The sequence below is a fragment of the Lissotriton helveticus genome, chromosome 4_1, assembly GCF_964261635.1.
Source record: "Lissotriton helveticus chromosome 4_1, aLisHel1.1, whole genome shotgun sequence".
NCBI lineage: Eukaryota > Metazoa > Chordata > Amphibia > Caudata > Salamandridae > Lissotriton > Lissotriton helveticus.
In genome coordinates, this window is record NC_136063.1 from 8,584,381 (window position 1) to 8,606,117 (window position 21,737).

General features: G+C 44.2%; 1 protein-coding gene across 4 annotated transcripts in view; it reads left to right on the forward strand.

Annotated features, from left to right (window-relative positions):
• The window catches only part of LOC144826893 (GTPase IMAP family member 8-like), a 258,208-nt gene that overhangs the window by 45,702 nt on the left and 190,769 nt on the right, over positions 1-21,737 (forward strand). For 2 of the 4 annotated variants that reach the window (XM_078685355.1, XM_078685354.1), the window contains exons 4-5: positions 3,684-3,733; positions 7,484-7,887. In XM_078685355.1, coding sequence (XP_078541481.1) covers positions 7,486-7,887 — 402 coding nt within the window. In that variant the 5' untranslated portion in view covers positions 3,684-3,733; positions 7,484-7,485. The remainder of the gene's footprint in view (positions 1-3,683; positions 3,734-7,483; positions 7,888-21,737) is intronic. The other 2 variants (XM_078685353.1, XM_078685352.1) reach the window with 1 other exon arrangement.

Below are 21,737 nucleotides of genomic sequence, written 5' to 3' on the forward strand. Positions count from 1 at the left end.
CATGAAAATAAATTACAATATCACAAGCTATCTGGAGACGCTTGTTATGAAGTTTCTAGAGTCCTTAACGAAATTAAACTTCTCATTATTGATGAGGTAAGCATGGTATCCAATTGAATGCTTGCTTTTGTACATTTAAGAATGCAACAGATACTTAAAACTGACTATGATGTGTTATTTGGAGGCAAACATGTCATAGTTTTTGGAGATCTACTGTAATTAACTCCTGTGAAAGGACAACCTGTATTTCAAACTGTTACACATGAAGACACCAGAAAGTGCCTGGGCAGTATTGGAAATGTTAATATATGGTCACATTTCAAATATACTGAACTGATTCAAAATATGCGACAGTCAAAGGATACTAAATATGGAAATATTCTTCAAGATATAAGGATTGGAAAACTAACTGAAGATGCGAAAGAAACTCTACGAACACGATTACTTTGTAAGTTGTTTCCCAATGAAGACAATGTACCTGAGAAAATATATAGTAAAGAGGTAGAAGATAATTCAGTCATATGCTTGATGCCAACTCTAAAAGAATGCTCTGTTTTCAATGAAAAAATGTTGAAGTTGGAAAATCAGGAAATTAAGAAACTGGAAGCTAAAGATAAAATAGAGCATGAAGGAAGTACTATTGTTTTGTCTGAAAAATTGAAGTTAAAATTGGATTCTCTTCAGAAGTCTATATCTAAAACTGCTGGCTTAGGGAAGAATCTGTATGTATGTTTAAATTGTCGGATTATTTTACGGAGAAATTTACATGTAGAAAGAGGTTTGGTGAATGGAGCAATGGGTAATATTGTTGGTTTTGTAAATTACCCAAATAGAGATGAGATTGAATTTTTACGAATAAAATTTGATGGAATTGAGGAAGTTCAACAAGTCAGTCGCTGTTCAACTCGTTTTTTGCTTGTGAAAGACTTATATGTCCGTCGGAAGCAATTTCCAATTTGTTTGCCATGTGCAGTGACTATTCACAAATCTCAAGGTTTAAGTGTAGATTGTGCTTTGGTAAATATTGGAAACAGTGTATTCAAAGAGGGTATGGCATATGTTGCTTTATCTTGAGTTCGAACTTTATCTGGACTTTAACTAATTGATTTTGATGAGACAAAGATTAGTGCAGATTTAAAATGTGTGAAGGAGTATAATAGGTTAAGAAGAGAATATGCTCCAAGTTTACCTCAATATCCTTTAATTAAAAAGAGTGTGGTTGGTCAGAAAAGGAGAAATGAGGAACAATGTAGTGAAGTAGTAGAGAAAGGAAGAAAAAAAGATGAGGCTGTCATTGGTAGCAGTAAGAAAAAGGTTAGTATTAAAGAGATTGTTGGATTTAAATTTGAAAACAGGTCTGGTGTCAACTGCTATGCAAATGTAGTGGTTAATGTGTTTTTTTTCTAAGAAATTTACAGCAACAGATTGTAGAAAATCAGGAGCAAACATTTTGTTGTTCCTTAAATTCTGTGTTTGAAAAATGTAGCAGTGGTAATAGTGAAGTAGCAAGTGTTTCAGAAGAAAGGAATGTTTTAGACATGTGCAGGACTAAATCAATTTTCTCAGAATATTCAGCAAGATTGTCAGGAATTTATTATGTATATGCTTACAGTTTTGGAAGAAGAAGGTGTAGGTATTGATAGTCTTTTTGCCCTTTCTTATAAATGGGAACATATTTGCGATAATTGTTCATTTTCAAGTAGTACTGACATACACACAGAAATATTTATATATTTAACATTACTAGATTGTAAAACAGTGTCCTTTAATAAACTAGTTAAAGATGCGTATCAGAACATGGTCTGCTCTCAATGTAACTCAGAAATGTTATCAACATTATTTATCCACAGATATGGACAGTATGTAATTTTAATGCTTCAACGATGCAGAGCTGATGGAAGTAAATTGTCAACTTTAATAAAAAAATTTGTGGCTTCTCAAATATCTATTTCTAGAAGAACATTTGTAACTGTAGCAATTATTTTTCATGAAGGGCCATCAATATCATCAGGACATTACATAGCTTATTTGAAGTCTCCAACAGGTTGGACGCTCTGCAATGATAGTCAATTGAGTTTTAAGAAATGTTTGCCTTTTGACTTAACAAATTCTTATCTGATATTTTTGCAACCAAAATTTCAGTAAAATTACTTGGTGTAGTCAGATTAATACTGTAAAGATATGAAACTGTGTTGTTTAGAAATATCATGTGATTGAGGGTGTTCGGATCTAGAAATGAAACTTTTATGTGGCATAGTGATAGTATCAGGTAAGGTTTCCTTAATGTTTAATGGTACAGAACACGTTGGAATTAACTCATACTATTTGGCCACGCGGAAAAGAATGAGATATCAAAATGTGGACTTCAGATAAATGTTTTTAGAACATACTTGCTCTGAAGTTTGTTGAGAGGTACTCAAAATATAACGAATTAACTCATACTATTTGGCCACGCGCAAAAGAATGAGATATCAAAATGTTGACTTGAGATAAATGTTTTTAGAACATAGTTGCACGGTTATTTGTTGAGAGGTATTTAAAAGTAACTGGTATAGTTTAATTAGTTTGTAACTGTGGAGTATGTGCTGTGCTTACTCAAGAAATTGCGAATCAGAGAAAAACATTTAAGACATGTTTTTTTCCTGGTATTTATATTATGTATAGAGATCTTGTACGGGTTTTTTAAACACAATCATTTTGATTGTGTTTTTTTTCCCCGCTGTTACATGATGATTACTATTGAAATCACTGTTTACAGTGAAAATCAATTTATTTGAGGACAGCAAAAATAAACCATTTAATATGTTGTCTAAATTATTTTGTTACATTGGATTTAGAAATAAATATTATAACAGATTTTTTTATTGTCTTCCACAAATATTACATTTATAAGGTAAGTACAACTAATCATATCTGAGAGTTTCGTGTTCCTCTCTCTTATCCTTATTTCTTTCATCCTCTTCCTTTGTAAGTGGTGTTTAGTCATGGTTATTCTCTTTAACTCATGCACATTTTGCATTTTTTAATTTTCTATCCTGTTTCTCTTACATCTTTTCTGTTGGTATTCTATTCAGTCTATCTAACTCTTCAGTTTGTTACTTATGTTGTTTTATGCTGACTCACCTTTATTGACCCTGTATCACCTTTGTTTCCTGATTCTTAATTTCTTTGTCTTACTGTACATTACAATTTGTTCCTTTACTCTGCTTTCATTAATTATGCTCAATTTCCAAACTAAAATCTATAGTTTAGTTCTCTTACCCTACTTCATTTCTCTTTATCTCTCTCTTTTACACTCCTTGTCTGTTTCTATTCCATTCATCTTCTGTTATTCATCCTTTTTCACTCTGTTACTCTTAGTGTTCTTCCTTTATTTGATCTATCTCTTTAAGACATTTCGGTACTCTTAGTCTGTTTATTTTACAGACTGTTTGTTTCGTGTATTATCACTGATCATACTCTCATTTTCTCTCTCACTTTACTTTCCTTTAAACAATCATTCTTTAAGTGCTATTATTTCTTTCAATTAATTCTTTTATTTATTGATTTATATACTACATATTCTGTCTCGGTCTCTTTCTGTCCCTCAGTCTTCTTTTCTTTCACTTTCTGTTTCATTCACTTCTACTTTGTTTTGTTTTATGAAATGACATTATAACCTTATTTTTACTTTTGTTCCACAGATACCATGTTTTTAAAAGATTTTAAGTTTTTCTTTATTACTATTTCTTAGGTAAGTATAAAAAATAAAAATACTTTTTCATCACTGTGTCATTTCTTTGAGTATCCTGGTCATACCAGTGTCGTGTTTTATGTGAGCACTTCCACGGAGGATTGGCTGCACTGTCACAAGGAGCCTCTTAAAAATTAATTTAAGAAATCAGCAACATTTCTCTGAGTCAGTTCACTAATGCTGATGTGTCAAAACATTGCAGGTAAATGATGTGTGTTAAAGAACTTTGGGGCATATTATCAAGGGGGTTTTACTCTGCTTTTTTGGCTTTAAAAGCCAAGAAAGCGGAGATAAAATTATCTCTTTAGTACGTAGCTGATGCTAACACCAGTTAGCGACAACTAATAGCAGATAACAACCATCTTGTGACCCGCTTTGTTTGGCTGTGATATTTATTACTATTGACATGCAAAGTTAGCGTTGCAAGATGTTACTGACTGGAAACAGTTCCTAACATTGCTATCTCATTTTACCCACTTTTGAACATATTTGTGCTAAGGTCGCAAATGTCCAAAACCTAATAGCTGCCCCTGAGCAGTTCTTAGCTATGTCATGTAATGGTAGGTAGATAACATGACTAAGACCAATAGCTCGGTAATGCATGAATATTGATGACTTTACAAAAATATTTATGTATTTGGACCAATTTCTATCACTTAGGACAGTGGTTCACAAACTTTGTTGATATGTGGTTTCCTTGACCTATTCAGCAGTTTACAGTGGCTCCCCACCAATTTTTTTAACGGTGGGTAGGTGGTATGTATGTCCTGTTATCTTCCTTAAAGTAATTGGGACACATTCATTCACACATCCAATCATCCGTTCACTGTTCCAGCCATCTGCTCTCTTATCCATCCACCCTTTTACTTCACTGATGTATCCATGGTTTTGTACATCTACCCCCTTTCACTTACTAATTAATCTTTAAAATCACCCTTTCACACATCCATCCACTAAATCACTGATCCATCAGGCGCCCTTTTACTCATGCATCCATCCTTTAACACATCTATCCATCCTTTTAGCCATTTATGCACCCTTCCAGCCATACATCCACGAATTTATCTTTTCTCTCATTTATACTTTCACTTATTCATTTATTCATCCATCTTTTCTTTGATTATCTAACCTATCTCTTTTCATTCATCCATTCATCCTTTCAGTAATCGATCCAGTCATTTAGACATTCATACTTATTTACTCACCCAGCTTTGTACTTTATAACGTGAGTCTTTGTCTGCAGAGTTGTAGGGAGAAGAGGCCTATGAAGAACAAACTACAGCAAGGGGTGGGGAGTGGTGGGGGAGAGTTCACAATGCCTCCGTACATAGGTAGACGGAAAACGTAGAAGTTATCAGTCACACATGATGTACAGTAAGAGGATGTGAGGTTACTGTAAAATGGTGTTGTTTCCAGGGCTTTAAGCAGTGTTAATAAAAATGGAGGGGTCTCTTCAAAGGGGGTGTTGGATGTAATTCCGAGGGCAGTTTAAAACACCTAAGCTACAAATATGCGTTTAGCATAGTGTTGTGCTCGACTGGTGTTATGTTGTATCTGTCATTGCATGCAGATATATAGAACAGCAAGTATCTTTACACCAACAACAAGCAAAGACTATTGGCTTTGTCAATGGGTGCTAGCGCCTTTAAGTACAAAAGCAGTAACCATGGCATTGTTGAATATAATATTGAAAATACTGCTGTTCAAAAATGATGAAAGAATGAAAGAACGTTAATCTGTTTTTTTAACTTCTTTCATAGCCTTCTTTAAAGGAAGTGTTTTCTAACATTGCATTGTGGGCGTTTTACTTTTTTTATCTAACACAATGCCTTCTGTTCGTTGAGGCAGGAGGAGCGCTATGTGCTTGAACAACCTTGACTGCCATATTCTCATTCAGTAAGTGGCAATGAGCTCCATAGAGAATTTCAATGGGTGGTAGGGGCTGCTCCTGTGCTCCTGGAGGAGTGAAATCCGAGGCCGTTCCAGCAGCGGGGGTGAGGCCTCTCACAGGGGAGCAGCGCGCAGCTCTATGAGATGGATACAATTACACCTAACAGGATAGGGACGTCCGTGGAATTCACGGACGGTTGGTTAGCCTAGTGTGCGCCGCGCCCTTGGCACCTCATTACGGCGTACTGAGGAGCCGCGGTGCACAGTTTGTGAATCACAGGCTTAGGAAGTAAACCTTGATAATAGCAAGATTCCTAAGCGATAAAAATCGCCCAGCGCGACGAAAAAAATATCGGAACTAAACCAACATAGTGATAATTATCGCTAGTTGTTTAGGGTAAGCAGATTTTTAAAGCCAAAAACCGGGACATTTCAGAAAAATAGAAGAAGGACTATGATTTTACTTCTAGTGATGAGAGTGCTCGTTAGCAGAGAATTACAGAAGAGGCAGTAAGAACATAAATAAAATGTAATTTTTAAACCGTGCACGTTGCCTGTCAATTACATTGCATTGTGGAAACAACAGGTAACTTTAACTGCTTTGTAAAACATAAAAAAGATTTCTTCCCGTTTTCAGTCGACCCTCTCTAAAAATGGGAACATGAGCAATATTTCATGAAATTTGCTGGGATAGCTGGTTAAAAAAAGGGAAACCGTCCTGGCAAAACGGGGACGCCTGGTGAATCTAGAGTTGTTGTTAATATGCCCCGAACATCGTACATTTGACTTTCGCTGGCTATCGCCAGAGTTTTCCACAGTGTAACTGCGTAATTAATAATTTGAATACATATGTGATAGTACTCCTGTAACAGCCGGCGGCATTTAACATTACCGCGTGAAAACAAGTGTTGTTTTCACGCACTAATGTGTGCCTTGTAATTAGGAGTGGGGGTTGATTTAGTTTTATTTTCCACACCCCCATGTTAACGCTGCAAAATGCTTGATCAGAGCAGGCCGTGGCAGTCGTACGATAAACAAGTTTATTTCAACTGTTTTTCTCACAACACCTGTGTTCGTGATAGTCTTTTCGCCTCCAACCACATTTTGCTTGTGGTTTGACGTACGCCTACTATGTATGTCATTAACTTTCTGTGCGGTAGACATGCAAAGTGCTCTTACGGCAGGCGCTGTTATGACGTTTTCACATCGACGTTGACGCATCTGGGCAGATGCGTCACGTTGTAAAGCCCTGCGCCGCTTGTGGGCGTTCCGGTGCAGGATGGGTGTTCCGGGGCATGTCCGCCTCGCAAAAGTGGCTGAGTGAAATCTATAAGATTTCACTCAGTCACTTTCAGGCCAATGCTGCGTCAAAACCCTGCGCCTGCTTGAAGCAGGCGTAGGTCTTGACACAGCATTGCAAAGATGGGGCACCCCCGAGCCTTGCTGGAGCTGCATCGCGCTTGCGACGCTACTCCAGCAATGCGCCGCCCGTACACCACAAGATGCGTCACGCATCTGCCCTTCCTTGCACCATGGTGCGCCGCATTGTAAATGCGGCGCATCTGTGGTGCCGCAAGGAGGGAATTGCGTGACGCATCAGTTCTGGCGCATCCCTGCTGATTTGCAGAGATGCGCCAGAACTCATAAATCGGCTCCATTGTCCCTTGTAACATGCTATTTTCTGGCCTATTTCCAGTGCAGAGGCCTGGGCCTGTATTTCTACTGATTCTTAAAGCTGCTTTTAACGTGAAACTCTGTGTGTGTTTGTACAAAATGTATCCTATTGTTCCCTATATCAAAGTGCTGGCTGTAGTTTATCTGGCTGTGATACATTCTAGGAGTAATATAAGCTTGTTTCAGACATGACGGCTGCGGACCCCAGGGCCAGGCTCCAGGAAGAGGCCACCTGCTCCATCTGCAGGGAGCTGTACGCTGACCCCGTGACCTTGGACTGCGGACACAACTTCTGCCTCTCCTGCTTTAACACATTTAAGGGTAAAGAGGACCTGGAGAAAGCCTGCCCGGAGTGTAAGCAGCGCTTTGACCCAGAAAAGGAAATGAAGCCGAATAAGAGACTCGCAAACATGGTGGAGATGGTGAGGGAGCTGCAGATAGTGCCAGGAGGCCTCTGTGAGGCGCACGGGGAGCGGCTGCAGCTCTTTTGTGAAACCGATGATGAACTCCTGTGCTTGGACTGTTGGCAGTCCCGGGGACACAAATTGCACCGTGTGACCCCCGTGAAGGATGCGGAGCAAAAGTACAAGGTAAGAGGGGCTGGAGGCAGCGCCAAGAAACCCTTGCGGGGATAGTGCGCTTTACACATTCACATAATATAAAGTTGTGTTATTGTTTGCACACGTGCTTAAAGATTACTCATTACACATTCACATGCATTTCAATGCAGTGCTGTTTATCTGTCTCGTGATGTACATTGCACTGTTTGGATCAAATATCCCAATGAATATCCGCTCATTCTACAGTTGACAGCAGAGTCAGGTTTGCAGACATTAGTGAAGTCAGCCATTTACTCAAGAAACCTGTGTCAGACTCCCAAGGCCCTCTCTGTCGTGTATTTCCAGCACCAGCGTCAGTCTGTCTGTCTGTCTGTCTGTCTGTCTCTTGACTCCCAAGTGATCCTCTGCAGCTTCGACACAGAGCTCTAATGAGCAACTCGAGAGCTGACATTCTGTGGTCAGGATATGAGTAAAATGCTTCTGACACCTTCTTTTTGGAATACTGGCTGCTGAATTCTTATAGCATTTCATGTGGAGCAGCTTGACCTATCTGTCACGGCCCTCTTTCATCACCCACTGCCATCACCCTCATCCGTATCCGTCCCACCCCTCTTTCATCACCCACTGCCACCACCCTCACCCTTATCTGTCACAGCCCTCTTTCATCACCCACTGCCATCACCCTCATGCTTCTCTGTCACAGCCCCCTCTCATCACCCACTACCATCACCCTCACCCTTATCTGTCACAGCCCTCTTTCATCACCCACAGCCATCACCCTCACCCTTATCTGTCACAGCCCTCTTTCATCACCCACTGCCATCACCCTCATCCTTATCTGTCACAGCCCTCTTTCATCACCCACTGCCATCACCCTCATCCTTATCTGTCACAGCCCTCTTTCATCACCCACAGCCATCACCCTCACCCTTATCTGTCACAGCCCTCTTCCATCACCCACTGCCATCACCCTCATCCTTATCTGTCACAGCCCTCTTTCATCACCCACTCCCATCACCCTCATCCTTATCTGTCACAGCCCTCTTTCATCACCCACAGCCATCACCCTCACCCTTATCTGTCACAGCCCTCTTCCATCACCCACTGCCATCACCCTTATCCTTATCTGTCACAGCCCTCTTCCATCACCCACTGCCATCACCCTCATCCTCATCTGTCACAGCCCTCTTTCATCACCCACTACCATCACCCTCATCCTTATCTGTCACAGCCCTCTTTCATCACCCACTGCCATCACCCTCATCCTTATCTGTCACAGCCCTCTTTCATCACCCACTGCCATCACCCTCATCCTTATCTGTCACAGCCCTCTTTCATCACCCACTACCATCACCCTCATCCTTATCTGTCACAGCCCTCTTTCATCACCCACTGCCATCACCCTCATCCTCATCTGTCACAGCCCTCTTTCTTCACACTCACTGCCATCACCCTCATCCTTATCTGTCACAGCCCTCTTTCATCACCCACTGCCATCACCCTCATCCTCATCTGTCACAGCCCTCTTTCTTCACACTCACTGCCATCACCCTCATCCTTATCTGTCACAGCCCTCTTTCATCACCCACTGCCATCACCCTCATCCTTATCTGTCACAGCCCTCTTTCATCACCCACTGCCATCACCCTCATCCTTATCTGTCACAGCCCTCTTTCATCACCCACTACCATCATCCTCATCCTTATCTGTCACAGCCCTCTTTCTTCACACTCACTGCCATCACCCTCATCCTTATCTGTCACAGCCCTCTTTCATCACCCACTGCCATCACCCTCATCCTCATCTGTCACAGCCCTCTTTCTTCACACTCACTGCCATCACCCTCATCCTTATCTGTCACAGCCCTCTTTCATTACCCTCTGCCATCACCCTCATCCTTATCTGTCACAGCCCTCTTTCATCCCCCACTGCCATCACCCTCATCCTTATCTGTCACAGCCCTCTTTCATCACCCACTGCCATCACCATCATCCTCATCTGTCACAGCCCTCTTTCTTCACACTCACTGCCATCACCCTCATCCTTATCTGTCACAGCCCTCTTTCATCACCCACTGCCATCACCCTCATCCTTATCTGTCACAGCCCTCTTTCAACACACCCACTGCCATCACCCTCATCCTTATCTGTCACAGCCCTCTTTCATCCCCCACTGCCATCACCCTCACCCTTATCTGTCACAGCCCTCTTTCATCACCCACTGCCATCGCCCTCATCCTTATCTGTCACATCCCTCTTTCATCACCCACTGCCACCACCCTCATCCTTATCTGTCACATCCCTCTTTCATTACCCACTGCCATCACCCTCATCCTTATCTGTCACAGCCCCCTTTCATCACCCACTGCCATCACCCTAATCCTTATCTGTCACAGCCCTCTTTCATCACCCACTACCATCATCCTCATCCTTATCTGTCACAGCCCTCTTTCATCACCCACTACCATCACCCTCATCCTTATCTGTCACAGCCCTCTTTCATCACCCACAGCCATCACCCTCACCCTTATCTGTCACAGCCCTCTTCCATCACCCACTGCCATCACCCTTATCCTTATCTGTCACAGCCCTCTTCCATCACCCACTGCCATCACCCTCATCCTCATCTGTCACAGCCCTCTTTCATCACCCACTACCATCACCCTCATCCTTATCTGTCACAGCCCTCTTTCATTACCCTCTGCCATCACCCGCATCCTTATCAGTAACAGCCCTCTTTCATCACCCACTGCCATCACCCTCATCCTTATCTGTCACAGCCTTCTTTCTTCACACCCACTGCCATCACCCTCATCCTCATCTGTCACAGCCCTCTTTCATCACCCTCTGCCATCACCCTCATCCTTATCTGTCACAGCCCTCTTTTATCACCCACTGCCACCACCCTCACCCTTATCTGTCACAGCCCTCTTTCATCACCCACTACCATCACCCTCATCCTTATCTGTCACAGCCCTCTTTCATTACCCTCTGCCATCACCCTCATCCTTATCTGTCACAGCCCTCTTTCATCACACCCACTGCCATCACCCTCATCCTTATCTGTCACAGCCCTCTTTCATCACACCCACTACCATCACCCTCACCCTTATCTGTCACAGCCCTCTTTCATCACCCACTGCCATCACCCTCATCCTTATCTGTCACAGCCCTCTTTCATCACACTCACTGCCATCACCCTCATCCTGATCTGTCACAGCCCTCTTTCATCACCCACTGCCATCATCCTCATCCTCATCTGTCACAGCCCTCTTTCATCACCCTCTGCCATCACCCTCATCCTTATCTGTCACAGCCCTCTTTCATTACCCTCTGCCATCACCCGCATCCTTATCTGTCACAGCCCTCTTTCATCACACCCACTGCCATCACCCTCATCCTTATCTGTCACAGCCCTGTTTCATCACACCCACTGCCATCATCCTCATCCTTATCTGTCACAGCCCTCTTTCATTACCCTCTGCCATCACCCGCATCCTTATCTGTCACAGCCCTCTTTCATCACACCCACTGCCATCACCCTCATCCTTATCTGTCACAGCCCTCTTTCATTACCCACTGCCATCACCCTCATCCTTATCTGTCACAGCCCTCTTTCATTACCCACTGCCATCACCCTCATCCTTATCTGTCACAGCCCTCTTTCATCACCCACTGCCATCACCCTCATCCTTATCTGTCACAGCCCTCTTTCATCACACCCACTACCATCACCCTCATCCTTATCTGTCACAGCCCTCTTTCATTACCCTCTGCCATCACCCGCATCCTTATCTGTCACAGCCCTCTTTCATCACACCCACTGCCATCATCCTCATCCTTATCTGTCACAGCCCTCTTTCATCACACCCACTGCCATCACCCTCATCCTTATCTGTCACAGCCCTCTTTCAACACACCCACTGCCATCACCCTCATCCTTATCTGTCACAGCCCTCTTTCATCCCCCACTGCCATCACCCTCACCCTTATCTGTCACAGCCCTCTTTCATCACCCACTGCCATCGCCCTCATCCTTATCTGTCACATCCCTCTTTCATCACCCACTGCCACCACCCTCATCCTTATCTGTCACATCCCTCTTTCATTACCCACTGCCATCACCCTCATCCTTATCTGTCACAGCCCTCTTTCATCACCCACTGCCATCATCCTCATCCTTATCTGTCACAGCCCTCTTTCATCACCCACTAACATCACCCTCATCCTTATCTGTCACAGCCCTCTTTCATCACCCACAGCCATCACCCTCACCCTTATCTGTCACAGCCCTCTTCCATCACCCACTGCCATCACCCTTATCCTTATCTGTCACAGCCCTCTTCCATCACCCACTGCCATCACCCTCATCCTCATCTGTCACAGCCCTCTTTCATCACCCACTACCATCACCCTCATCCTTATCTGTCACAGCCCTCTTTCATTACCCTCTGCCATCACCCGCATCCTTATCAGTAACAGCCCTCTTTCATCACCCACTGCCATCACCCTCATCCTTATCTGTCACAGCCCTCTTTCATCACACCCACTGCCATCACCCTCATCCTCATCTGTCACAGCCCTCTTTCATCACCCTCTGCCATCACCCTCATCCTTATCTGTCACAGCCCTCTTTTATCACCCACTGCCACCACCCTCACCCTTATCTGTCACAGCCCTCTTTCATCACCCACTACCATCACCCTCATCCTTATCTGTCACAGCCCTCTTTCATTACCCTCTGCCATCACCCGCATCCTTATCTGTCACAGCCCTCTTTCATCACACCCACTGCCATCACCCTCATCCTTATCTGTCAAAGCCCTCTTTCATTACCCACTGCCATCACCCGCATCCTTATCTGTCACAGCCCTCTTTCATCACCCTCTGCCATCACCCTCATCCTTATCTGTCACAGCCCTCTTTCATTACCCTCTGCCATCACCCGCATCCTTATCTGTCACAGCCCTCTTTCATTACCCTCTGCCATCACCCTCATCCTTATCTGTCACAGCCCTCTTTCATTACCCTCTGCCATCACCCGCATCCTTATCTGTCACAGCCCTCTTTCATCACACCCACTGCCATCACCCTCATCCTTATCTGTCACAGCCCTCTTTCATTACCCACTGCCATCACCCTCATCCTTATCTGTCACAGCCCTCTTTCATCACCCACTGCCATCACCCTCATCCTTATCTGTCACAGCCCTCTTTCATCACACCCACTACCATCACCCTCATCCTTATCTGTCACAGCCCTCTTTCATTACCCTCTGCCATCACCCGCATCCTTATCTGTCACAGCCCTCTTTCATCACACCCACTGCCATCATCCTCATCCTTATCTGTCACAGCCCTCTTTCATCACCCACTACCATCACCCTCATCCTTATCTGTCACAGCCCTCTTTCATCACCCACTGCCATCACCCTCATCCTCATCTGTCACAGCCCTCTTTCATCACCCACTGCCATCACCCTCATCCTTATCTGTCACAGCCCTCTTTCATCACCCACTACCATCATCCTCATCCTTATCTGTCACAGCCCTCTTTCTTCACACTCACTGCCATCACCCTCATCCTTATCTGTCACAGCCCTCTTTCATCACCCACTGCCATCACCCTCATCCTCATCTGTCACAGCCCTCTTTCTTCACACTCACTGCCATCACCCTCATCCTTATCTGTCACAGCCCTCTTTCATCACCCACTGCCATCACCATCATCCTCATCTGTCACAGCCCTCTTTCTTCACACTCACTGCCATCACCCTCATCCTTATCTGTCACAGCCCTCTTTCATCACCCACTGCCATCACCCTCATCCTTATCTGTCACAGCCCTCTTTCAACACACCCACTGCCATCACCCTCATCCTTATCTGTCACAGCCCTCTTTCATCCCCCACTGCCATCACCCTCACCCTTATCTGTCACAGCCCTCTTTCATCACCCACTGCCATCGCCCTCATCCTTATCTGTCACATCCCTCTTTCATCACCCACTGCCACCACCCTCATCCTTATCTGTCACATCCCTCTTTCATTACCCACTGCCATCACCCTCATCCTTATCTGTCACAGCCCCCTTTCATCACCCACTGCCATCATCCTCATCCTTATCTGTCACAGCCCTCTTTCATCTGTGGAAAAGTAAATTTTGCCATGTTCTGTGTCCCTACGTCTCATCCATCATATGTTATGTGTGCATGATCAATATGCATATGTTATTCCCCATGTCCGATTAAAGACGCAATTACAGTTGTGTCCACCTCTAGTATGCTATTTTCCAGTCCTCGTGAATACTACGAATATCAGGCCTATGTAAGTAATGTTGCCACGTTTCTCAGTGTGCACGTTATTCAATTATAAAGTCTCCGTTTCCAGGCCTCAAAAGGGCCCGGACCACAGATTCAGCTCCTGTCTCCTGAAAGCCTCGCTAAGGAGCGATACAGCCCCCACCTGTATCCTCGACCCTTCACTTACTTCCTGCCTCGCAGTGCCCGGTGCAGCCCGGCTCTGCCTCTGAGTCTGCCAAAAGTATGTTATAGTTCCTGCTATCAGTTCAGTCCTCCTCCTCTGCATTCCTAAGCTACTGAACTGCATCAATAGTTTCCGTCATTGTCTAGCCTTCTCGTCTTCACGTTAGAGAAATACTGTATTTAATGGTCATTTAATATTCTTCACGCACTACATGTAGAATAATGCATGGTCCAGTCTTAGAATCAAGTTAGCCTCTCCCCTCATGACTTCTAGTTTATATCAACATGTTCCCTAAACATTAGATACCAGATAGGGTTTAGGTACATGTCGCTCCGACCCTCCAGACTCTAGTCTCTGCTCCTAGCACAGAGTTCGTAGCCCCCAGCTTCTCATAGTAACACGTCATTGCTAGTTTTCGCGCACCATTAGGTTAGAGGTCCCGGCTCCTTAGGAAGCCCCCTCCAATGTTTCCGCCCATTCATGACATATTCTGTTACGTTTTACATCACATGTCTATGTATACTCCCAGTTACACCTCTTTTTATTCTTATCTCTCGCGACTGCTACGCGTCACGCCTTCTACTCCACCCACTGTTACGCCTACTGCAATGTAATGCTATGTGTTTGCGCTATGTATATAAGTCAATGTTTTGTTATTAAATGTTAGCGCGCTCATCCCAGATCAAGCCCCGGCAGCTGCTGGGCCCCAGTTGTCCTGCTGGGCCTCTTTTTTCCCTGTTCCTATGCAGGTTGTCCTGATCCTGTCCTTATGCTGTAATAAACCTGCAGAAACTCCTACTACCTCGAATCTTGACTCTTATTTATTGAGCTATCTGTTATGCTATAAGTCTAGTCAAAAATAGGGTATTATTTATTTATTTACCACATAATGGCGCCCGAATAGGGACTTGCCCTTTCCCCACGCGTCGGTGAAGCCACGCCGACCCCCTGACCCTCTGCAGCCGTGACGGAACCATACCGGCCAAGTGCAGATATTTCTGCTTCAAGTATCCCTCAGGCCCACGGAGGAGACGGAGGAGGCGGTCCAGCATCCGAACGAGACGGTGGAGGAACGCGGCGAGTCCCGACCAGAGCCCAAGCCGAGAGTCCAAGGTCCGAGGTATCCGGAGGTCCACCCGTAACTGAAGTCCGAAGTCCGAAGTTCGTCGTCGTAGTCCAGTCCCGTCCGAGGCCTTCCGTTCCGTGCTGCCCGGTGAGTACCATTGCTGGGGTAGTGTCTAGACAGGGTCAGTCTAAATTGACTCCTGGTCCGTGGGTTGGTGGTACCCAAGCCCACAAACGAAGTGTTCACCTAGGTGGATACGGGTCTTGATGCGTTCCTTTATGGGACCGGTATGTTCCGTACTGTTACAGCAGTGCATCCAGTAACTCTAGTCTGTTCCGTTCTCGAGAATTCTGTTCTGTTTCTGTTTTCAGTTTTTTCAGGTAATATTCTGTTCGAGCTGTTATTTATAATGTTGTTCAATGTATTTTCAATGTCGTGGTATGCCTGAATTGTTTTCCCAATTGTTATTGTTTTTCGTGTATTGTATTGTGTTCCGATTCAAGTTTAGAATGCCGCTCTTTTCCAAGTTACGTCAGTTAAAAACTAGAAAGGGTCTGCTGGAAGCAGCAGTTCCTGTTCCGCCTAGGGACAGTCCAGGTCACTTTATGTATCAGAAACATGGCATAAGCGCCATATTGTATCTAGATTTATGGGTAGAGTATACCAAACAGTTAGAAGAAAAGTATAGATGGCCCGTATCGGGTACATGGGATGCCGAATGTATCATGCGAGTAGAAGAAGCATTATGGAAAAAGAAAGCCAGACAGTCACAGAAAGATGCCATCGAGTTATGGCGTAAGGAAGCGCATAGAAGAACGGAAAAGGAAGTCAGAAAGTCAGAGTTAAGTAGAGAATCCCAAGAACGAGCTCAAGAAAGAGAATTAATCGAGATAGGTGAACAAGTCAAAGCCGAACAGTCAGACAGACAGAGGCATGCCCTTATTAAGGGTATGTATCCTCTCCTTGCCGAAGGCTTGCCAAAAGCGACCCCAGAGGCATCTAGTAATTTCCCGCCACCATTAGTTCCGACCAAGCTACGTCACAAACCGACCGCAGCTGATATTTTTATTTCGTCCTATTTGGACGACACAGTTCCAGAATATGCAAATCCAGTTCGCGCTCCACCTGTCCCTGTAAATCAGGCACTTCCCGTTCCTCCAGACACCGGAGTACCTGTTACGGTACCCCCGGGTCAGCCTGCCATACAAGTTCAGCCCACGTTACAATTACCGACCCTGCAAGCACGAAGAATGTCAGTCGACGATTCTAGTCTAGGGGCCGCAGGAGGAGGTCCTCCTCAAACCCCGCCGCCACACAAGCGTTTATCAGCACTCGAATTACATGCTCAAGCATCACAGCGTACTCCAAAAAGTAATAAGTCTGTTACAGAAATCAGACAAGCCCTTGCCGAATGTGTCTATGACACAGTCCCAGGCGAATACAATATGGTTTTATATTCCGTACGCGTAAGAAGGGTGACCGAGTATCTAGTCACCTTACCAAATATGAAAGAAGATCTAGACAGAATATATCGTTTCATCCGTACAGGGGATGATCCAGAAAGTATTGGCGAAATTATGTCTCAAAGGAAAGCCGAGATTCAGCTCATGATATTAAAGTTCCTGATCAATTGTCTAATAAGAGAACAAGATTACCCGTCTAAAGATCCCGCCGAAATGAGAATCCTAACAAGGTGGAGTGATAATATAGCCGAGGGTAAGCACAAGACCATTAGTGCCATGGAAAGTATGTACAAGAAAATTCGTAAGGAAATAATAAGGTTACACGAACAGCGTAAAGCAGCACAAGTAAGCGAGAAAGAAAGTATCTCTGATCCTGAAGAGGAAGAGAACGAGAATCCCGCCAGAATAGCGTATGTAGGAAAATCCAGATTTCCAGATCGCCATTTACGTCTAGAACCCAAGTCTATTTTTCATCATCCAGCACCAGAACAAGGTTCCCTAGAACAAGTATTTCAAGCTACCGATCACATTCTGAAATCACGAGTCGGATATAGCGAATTAAGTACCATGCACGAACAAGAACTAGCCCGATCAGCAGTCCGATGGATTACTGATTCTACCACTTTTCCAGACGAAATAGTGGCACAAATGTTTCTGAAACTGCCCCCAGCCGAGCAACGACTGGTGGGTATGTATATGATCCAGTACCTCATTACTCTGTATGAGGGTCAACATTCTGATCCAGGCCCGTTACATGATATCCTGAACGAGTTATTCCAGTACAGATGGAGAGGTCTAGGTACCGATTTAATTAGTGTCATTCTAGAACAGCGCCACAAGTATAGAACGTTCCTGAACCCGCATTTTGTTCATGTCTCACCCCCAGAAAGTAAATCATTCTACATAGACAGACAGAATCCGCTACGAGAAGTCCACCCAGTCCAAGGGGCGGGTGGCGTAATGCAACGAGTGTTTGTATACACTCCGATTTCAAAGATGGAACTTCTTGAAATGAAGAAATTAATCCCCTGCCATGACAGAGATCCAGCGGGGTTCCATCGAGAATTAAAAGACATGCTCCGTATGGGAGAATACACTTATCCAGATATCATTAAAATGTTAAAGGTCCTGCTACCTGCAGGGGTGTATGAAAAGTTAAAGGAAAAAGAATGGGAGGTGGGAGAGAAAAAGATCGATTGGGCAGCTCTAGAAGCTGAAGACAAGGCACGAGTACCAGGTACCGGTCTTGGAGATAAATGTAAAGAATTACCAGAATTATTGATTCAAGTTTTACCCAGATTATTGACAACTAGGAAAGAAGACTGGGATGCAATCTCAGCCTGTAAACAGAAACAAGATGAGGATATTAGTGATTTTTATTCTAGATTTGAGAAATGTTTCAGTATTAACAGTGGTCTCAAGACAAGTAGTGAGTCATACCCTCACCTTTTCGTTACCAAATTAGTCGAGAATTCAAGTCCACAAATTAAAAACCGAGTTTTAAAAGTCGAAAGCACCTGGCAAGCAAATACTCCGTCCCAGATGCTCCAGATGCTCCAGTATCACCAGAATAGAATCAGAGAAGAGCAAGAACACGAAAGAAAACGTATGAAAGACACGAAAATGAAAGTGCTAGTTGCACAATCTATTCCTCAAGACAGTCAGAAGAGGGGTCCGAATCAAGCCAGTCATCCTGCGGCTCCTGTTAAAGGGAACTGCAATTATTGTAAACCTCCAGGTCATTTTATAAACGAGTGTGCAGTTCTGAAACACAACATAGCTACTGGTAAGACTAAAGAAAGACCACGTCCGCCGAGACAAGAACAAGTTTCACAGACTCCTCAGTCACAGAATGCACCACAGACAGTTACAGTACCGCAGCCTATTGCTGCAACACAGCACGTTACATCGCAGATGTACCAGTATGCACAGTCCGAGTATCCAGAGTACCAGTCATATTCATGAAACAGCCTAGAGAGGGAGGTAGGCTTGCCTCTCATCGAGATACCTGTAGACCAAGAAGGTCCCTATGTTCATAGTCAAGTATTAGGGAAAGACAGAAAGTTTTTGATCGATACAGGGGCAAGTAGGACCACAATTAGTCACGCCGAAGTTCCAGGGGCTCCGCTCTCAGGCTCAAGAAATGTTTCCCTTGGATTTTCAGGAAAACCAATAGTTAATGAGATTTCAAAGCCAGTTACTCTAGAAGTAGGTCCATTGTCCCGTACTACTGATCTGTTACTTACTAAGTCATGTCCAGAAAATCTATTAGGCATTAAGACACTGAAAGAATTAGGTGCAGTTATTTGCTGTTCCCCAGAGGGAATACGTCTGTTCCTACGTGACTTTAAGGGTCACTATGTATTACGAGATTTTGATTCAAGATTGTCTAATGTTCCGCAGCATTTATGGGCGCAAGGTCCAACTGATGTAGGTTACATGCAAATCACACCCCATCGTGTGACTCTCAAACCAGGTGTAGTGTTACCACGAATCAGGCAGTACAGATTGCCACCTGAGGCTGTAGCAGCCTTATCCAAAATTATTGACGAGCTCATGGCTCAAGGAGTAGTTGTAGAAACTGACTCCAATGTATGCAATTCTCCGATCATTCCAGTCATGAAACGTACTGATCCAAATGCACCCCCAGTATATCGATTAGTGATTGATTTACGAGAGCTTAATAAATGTATTATTCCTCAGTACCCAGTTGTCCCAGACATTTCTTCCCTGTTAACTGCTATTGATTCCGAAGCCATGTTTTTCACTGTTATTGACCTCAAGAATGCATTTTTTAGTGTTCCAATTCATCCAGACAGCCAGTTTCTTTTCGGATTTTGTTTAAATGGAAGGAGCTATATGTTTACACGCGCTCCTCAAGGTTTCACAGAAAGCCCTAGTATTTACAGTCAAGCACTCAAGAGACAACTAGACAATATTCACATGCCACCTGACACTGCCCTGCTCCAGTATGTCGATGATCTACTGGTCACAGCCCGTTCTGAACGTGATTGCGAGCGTGCATCACTTACAGTTCTGTATTTTCTAGCCGAGATGGGGCACAAGGTGTCACCTTCGAAGCTTCAATTCTGTGTCCAGCAAGTGGTATACTTAGGACACTTGCTGTCCAAGAGGGGTAGGCAGTTGACACCCGACCGTATCCAGTTAATAGCGAGTCTTCCCCAGCCCAGAACCCAGAAGGAGGTACGTGCCTTTATCGGCCTTACTTCTTATTGTAGACAATGGATTCCCCAGTATGCATTCCTAGCCAAGCCACTGATACAGTTAACGACACAGGAGGCAGCCGTATCGACTGTCCTCCCTTGGACATCTGAACATACACTTAGTTTTAATGAGTTAAAGAAAGCCTTATGTCAAGCTCCAGTTCTAGCTACACCGAACTACAGTAAGCCTTTTATACTTTTCGTTACAGAACGCGAAGGTACAGCATTATCTGTTCTCACACAAGATCAAGCAGGTCAATACAAGCCCTGTGCTTATTTTTCGAGCACATTAGATCCAGTCGCCCAGGCGTTGCCTGCGTGCCTCAAGTCAGTTGCAGCCACAGCACTAGCTATCAGACAAAGTGATTCCATAGTTTTAGGACATTCTCTGACAGTACAGGTCCCACATTCAGTAGAAGTTCTTTTAAACCGAACACAAACTCAGCACTTGACAATTGCACGTTTAACAGGTTATGAATTGACACTGTTCCAGCCACACATAGAAATTAGACGCTGCAACGTCCTGAATCCTGCTACACTGTTACCATCAGTTAGTTCAAATCCAGACACACATGATTGTGTGGAAGTAGTTAACATTACGACAAAGCCAAGACAAGACCTGACAGATATTCCGTTACCAGATCCTGACCTGACACTTTATGTGGATGGTTCATGTATGAGAACTAGTACAGGAGAACTAGTCGCCGCGTATGCAGTGACTACTGACACTGAAGTTATTGAAACACACCGTATTGATACTCTGTCCGCTCAAGCAGCAGAGCTAGTCGCTCTGACACAAGCCTGTATACATGCCAAGAACCTGAAGGTTAATGTTTACACAGATTCACGTTACGCATTCGGAGTTGTACACGACTTCGGAGTGCTCTGGCAGGAGAGAGGTTTTATGACTTCTCATGGAACCAAGATTCAGCATGGTCTCCTTATTCAAGCTCTGTTAGATGCCATACATTTACCGACATCTATTGCTATCATGAAGTGCAAAGCACATACGAAAGTTACTGACATTATTTCCCAAGGTAATGATTTAGCAGACCGCACAGCCAAGCTTACAGCACAGACTCCAGACATTCCAGTTAATCAGACACATATTCCAGATCTGACTACATGCATGACAGTTAAGGACCCTACTCAAGATGTCATAGATATCCAGTCACATGCTACTCCCGATGAAATCAAGAAATGGTCTGTACAAGGAGGGGTCCAGACAGATCAAGGATGGTTAACGAAGGGTAGAGCCACATGGTTTCTCCCCGATTCTATGGTTCAAGTCATTATCAATACCGCACATAGTCCAGCACATTTAGGAGAAAAAGCTATGTTAGACAGTATCCAGAACATTTGGTTCAACAAGCATTTACGAGCTGCAGCCAAGCAGAAAGTCCGTACCTGTATGATATGTTGTCAGTTTAATCCAGGTAAAAGTGTCCCGGTGGAACAAGGTGGTTTCCAGCCCCCTGACCACCCTTTTGAGGTCCTCCAGATGGATTATATTCAAATGGAGCGATGTCGAGGTTTCAAGTATGTCCTTGTAGTTGTATGCGCTTTGTCCAGATGGACAGAAGCATATCCAGTCCCAGATTACACAGCCGCGACCACTGCCAAGCAGTTGGTTCGTGAATTCTTC